The following is a 5014-nucleotide window of genomic DNA, read 5'->3' on the forward strand; positions in this document are numbered from 1 at the left end:
TCTTTACACCGATCCCGTATTCATGTAAAATTTCCCGGTGTTCGGGCCATAATTACGGCCTCTGGAGCGACCAGAAAAACGGACAAAAATTTAGTAATTGGTCCATTTCATCCCCTAAATATTAACCGATCTTTACCAAAAACAATATGGGTCTTCATTGGCCAGAACCCATCCTACATGCAAAATTTCGTGAAGATTGGTGCATGACTGTGGCCTGTATTGTCTTTAGATCGACTCAGTCTACGACTCATGTCTAGATCGACTCAGGTAGTCGAGATATGACGATCGGTATACTTAAAGGTCTGTCTGGGACCAATATTACGCGGCGTTACAAACTCTTGGGGCTGCAAAAAGCTATAATACCCTGACAACATAGTTGTGTAGGGTATAAAAAGATCGGAAATAAATTGTTTTATTCCACTCCGCCTTCATGGCTATTTGTTTGCTATCATAATAACCAACCGAATCACGTCACAATATTTTAATTCCACCTGGAACAGGATCTACTACACAAAATTACTTCGGATTGTTAATCTCTTGGCAAGGCCATACGTACGCATTGTGTTTTGAACTTTTAATAGTTCATTTGGGGTTTTAATGTTTTGTTTTGGTTTTTTAATGTTTCTGTTTTTATTCTGTTTGTATAAAAATGGAAGACAGTTGCCAGAATGATATCAGTTCTTAATTTCATTCATTCAATACAGACCATCTGAAAACAAAATCTCAAAAACTTTACAAAATGTTCAAGTTGGTAGGTTTAAAAATAAAAATAGTTTTTTCAATGAATTTCTAAATAATATTTCCCATGTTCTGCCTTAGGTGGTATTGTCTGCTCTTCTCGCCGTAGCTGCTGCTCGTCCCGGTCATTTGGAAACACCTCTCTTCTATTCTGCTGCTCCAGCAGCCACTGTTACCGTTCAGGAATCGTCATTGGCTCATGTAGGTAATGTGGTAAAGAGTGTACCCTCTGCTGTGTCACACCACAGCAACAGTGTTGTCCACAGCAGTGCCAATGTTGTGGAAGATGTCTACAGTCCAGCTGTTAAGACCACATCGTATACAACCAAGACTTTGGCTACACCAGTTGTAGAAACCTATGCCGCTGCTGCACCTGTGGTACAAAGTTATACTGCTGCCGCCGCTGCTCCTTTGGTACAAACCTATGCTGCTCCATTGACCCATACTTATGCTGCTGTTCCAGCTTATTCAACCTATGCTGCTTCAGCTCCATTGACTTATACAGCCACTGGTGTATGGTAAACATTGCGAAAAGACTTTAAAGAAGGTGTTTCGAAAAATTGACTATGGATTTGAAAAAAAAAAAACAGTTATGTTGGAGGATATTGAAAACGATTTGTTATAAATTTGAGTAATAATTGCGAATAAAAAATTACGTTTATTTATTAAAAATCTGTTGTTTTTATTTTTTAATTTCAAAAAAAAGTATAAGGAAATCTGAATAACCAATATATATCAAAGGACAAGGTAATTCTTGGATATTTAATCAATGATATTATAATATTTATGAGTGAGCATTTTAGACATATTTTTAAAGGACTATCAATATCAATTTTTTAAACATGGACATTTTTAGAGGACTATTTAAAAACCAAATTTGCCAGACTTTCACTCGTGGATTTCTTAAAATTTTATTTTTTATACCCTTCACCACACTGTGGTACAGGGTATTATGTCTTTGTGCATGTGTTTGTTACAGGCAAAAGGAAACGAGATAGACACATGGTTCCTTTTGAGAATATGCATAGAATCACTTTCTGAGTCGGTTTACGCATGTCCGTCTGTCCGTCCATGTATTTTTGTGAACAAAGCACAGGTCGCATTTATGATCCGATTTGGATGAAATTTGGCATAGGTTACTTATTTGGTCCAAGGACGAACCCTATTGAAATTGGGAAAAATCGGTTCAGATTTAGATGTAACTCCCATATATATTTTCGTCCGATTTAATGTAAATGGTGCTCTAAAGTCGTTCTATATCATTCGATTTGCACGAAATTTGGCACAGCGTAATGAATAAGGTCTAGAATAATGGGTGTTCATGTTCATGAAAATCGGTTCAGATGTAGATATAGCTCCCATATATATTTTCGCCCGATTTAAGGTAAATGGTACACCAATATCCGTATATATATATATATATATATTTGCACGAAATTTGGCACAGCGTAATGAACTAGGCCTAGAATGATGTGTGATAAACTTCCTGAAAATCGGTTCAGATTTAGATATAGCTCCTGTATATATTTTCGTCCGATTTAATACAAATGGTGCACCAAAGTCTCTTAATATCTTTCGATTTGCACGAAATTTGGCACAGAGTATTGAATTAGACCTAGAATGATGTGTGTTAAGTTTCGGTTCAGATTTAGATATCGGTTCAGATTTAGATATAGCTCCCCAATATATTTTCGTCCGATTTAAGGAAAATAGTGCACCAACGTCCCTATATATTTCCGATTTGCACGGCATTTGCACAGCGTAATGAATTAAGCCTAGAATGATGTGTGTTAGATGCGTGAAAATCGGTTCAGATTTAGATATAGCTCCCATATATATTTTCTTCCGATTTAATATAAGTGGTGCACCAAATATATATCTTTCGATTTGCACGAAATTTGGCATATTGTACTGAATTAGGTCTAGAATGGTGTGTGTGAAATTTCCTGAAAATTGATTTCGATTTAGATATAGCTCCCATACATATTTTCGTCCGATTTAATGTAAATGGTACACCAACGTCCCTATATATCTTTCGAATTGCACCCAATTTGGCACAGCGTAATGAATTAGGTCTAGAATGATGTGTGTTAAGTTTCGTGAAAATCGGTTCAGATTTAGATATAACTCACATATATATTTTCGTCCGATTTAATGTAAATGGTGCACCAAAGTCCCTATATATCTTTCGATTTGCACGAAATTTGGCACATCGTAATGAAGGGAATATGGACAAGTTATTAGAAGGACTGAGTCGATCTAGACATCTGTGTCCCTCCGTCAGTCCGTCTGTCCATTATAATTTGTAAAGACGATACAGGCCACAGTCATGGACCAATCGTCACGAAATTTTGCATGTAGGACGGGTTCTGGTCAATGAAGACCCTTATTGTTTTTGGTAAATATCGGCTAATATTTAGGGGATGCAATGGACCAAATACTAAATTTTTGTCCATTTTTCCGTTCGCTCCAGGGGCCGTAATTAGGGCCCGAACACCGCGAAATTTTACATGGAGGACGGGATCGGTCTAAAGATTGGTCAATATTTAGCTTGTAAAATGGACCCTGACTTTTGTGTGAGAAATTACAAAATTTGCATTCTATGGCGTATATATTTGCCCCTGAAGGTCATAGAGCCGATAGTATATCCAACAGGATTGGTTGACCTTTAAATTGATGCCAATATAATTGGCATAAATATGTACTCGGATGTGGGAGTTACACTTAAATATTTATAGGTTCTTACGTATTCAGATATTATTTAGTAACCCATTACCACACTGGAGGAATATAGAGCTGATTGCTTTGAAATGTTCCGTGTGAATGGAATCTGGACAATTAATTAGAAGGGCTGTACTGAATATTAGTAATATTCGGAAAATATGTCAGTATAAGGAAGAGTTTCTGTTGACTTCTAATCGGGCAAGAGAGTGCAACTATCACGAAATATTGCGCAGGCACGGAATAAAAATCCTTACAAAGTTAGTGTTGAGTGGTAGTTGTGTAGAGTATCGTATGTTCGGCCCCGTCCTACTATACTGCTCCGCTCACTATTTTTAAATGTGTTTTTAAAGATTGGTCTGAGCGTGATTTTTTTAAAAATATTTTTATTTAAGTCTGTCCAAAAGCATTGATTGTTTGAAATTAGTCCATAAGAAAAAAAATTCTTTTTAAGGTTTTTCCATAAATGTGGATATTTTTAAAATATTTTTAAGGCCTGCCCAAAGCTTGAGTTAAAAAAATATATAGGCTGTCCAAAACACGTATTTTTATACCCTACACAACTATGTTGTCAGTATATTATAGCATTGTGCAGCCTCAAGAGTTTGTAACGCCGTGAAATATTGGTCCTAGACCCACCTTTAAGTATACCGATTATCATATCTCGACTCGCTGAGTCGATCTGGACATGTCTGTCCGTCCGTGTGTCCGTTATAATGTGTAAACACGATACAGGCCGTGTATCGTAGGATGAGTTCTGGCCAATGAAGACCCCTGTTTTTGTAAAAGATCGGTTAATATTTATGAGGGGAAATGGATCAAATACTTAATTTTTTCGGTTTTTCTGGTCGCTCCAGAGGCCGCAATTATGGCCCGAACATCGAAATTTTACATGGAGAAGGGGATCAGGCCAAATAATAAGCATTCCTATTTTGATAAAGACCGGTAAAATTAACCTTGATTTTTGTGTGTAAAATAACAAAATGTTTATCCTATGGTGTATATATTTACTCCTGAAGGATATAGACCTGAGAAGTTGATAGCATATCCAAGAGGAATGGTTGACCTTTAAATTGATACCAATTATATTGTCGTATGTAGATTTACAGGTTCTTACGTATTCAGATATTGTTTACTAACGCTGATCGCTTTGAAATTTTCCATGAGGTTCCAGTTATGGTCAAATAATTTTCGGTTATGATTAGATAGTAATAGTGGGTCGAAAACTTAATTATAAGCCGAACATCAAAACACAAGGGAATCTGGGCAAGTAATTAGAAGGGATGTAGTAAATATTAGTAATATTCGGAAAGTTTGTCAGTGTAAGGAAGAGGTGCTGTTGTCCTCTAATCGGACAAAATGGTGCAAATATTACAAACTATTGCCCAGGCTCGGAATAAACATCCACATAAAGTTAGAGTTCCGTGATAGTTAGATAGATGTAGGGTATCGTATGGTCGCGCCCGTCCGACTATACTGCTCCTGTTAAATTGTACAGCGACTGCAATCATAACAGCTAGATCATCAATTCAATGTCTGAACTTCACGATTCGAA

At 36.7% G+C, this 5014-nt stretch overlaps 1 protein-coding gene across 1 annotated transcript; it reads left to right on the forward strand.

Annotated features, from left to right (window-relative positions):
* Positions 1-692: 692 nt before the first annotated feature.
* Positions 693-1260, forward strand: LOC133328945 (larval/pupal cuticle protein H1C-like). The gene is made up of 2 exons (XM_061537450.1): positions 693-751; positions 820-1260. The coding sequence occupies exons 1-2, from the start codon at positions 740-742 to the stop codon at positions 1258-1260; spliced, it is 453 nt and encodes a 150-aa protein (XP_061393434.1). The 5' UTR covers positions 693-739.
* The last annotated feature ends 3754 nt before the right edge of the window (positions 1261-5014 follow it).

Source organism: Musca vetustissima, unplaced genomic scaffold, assembly GCF_032173495.1.
Source record: "Musca vetustissima isolate MV318-11 ecotype Yass unplaced genomic scaffold, APGP_CSIRO_Mvet_v1 utg462693, whole genome shotgun sequence".
NCBI classification, from domain to species: Eukaryota; Metazoa; Arthropoda; class Insecta; order Diptera; family Muscidae; genus Musca; species Musca vetustissima.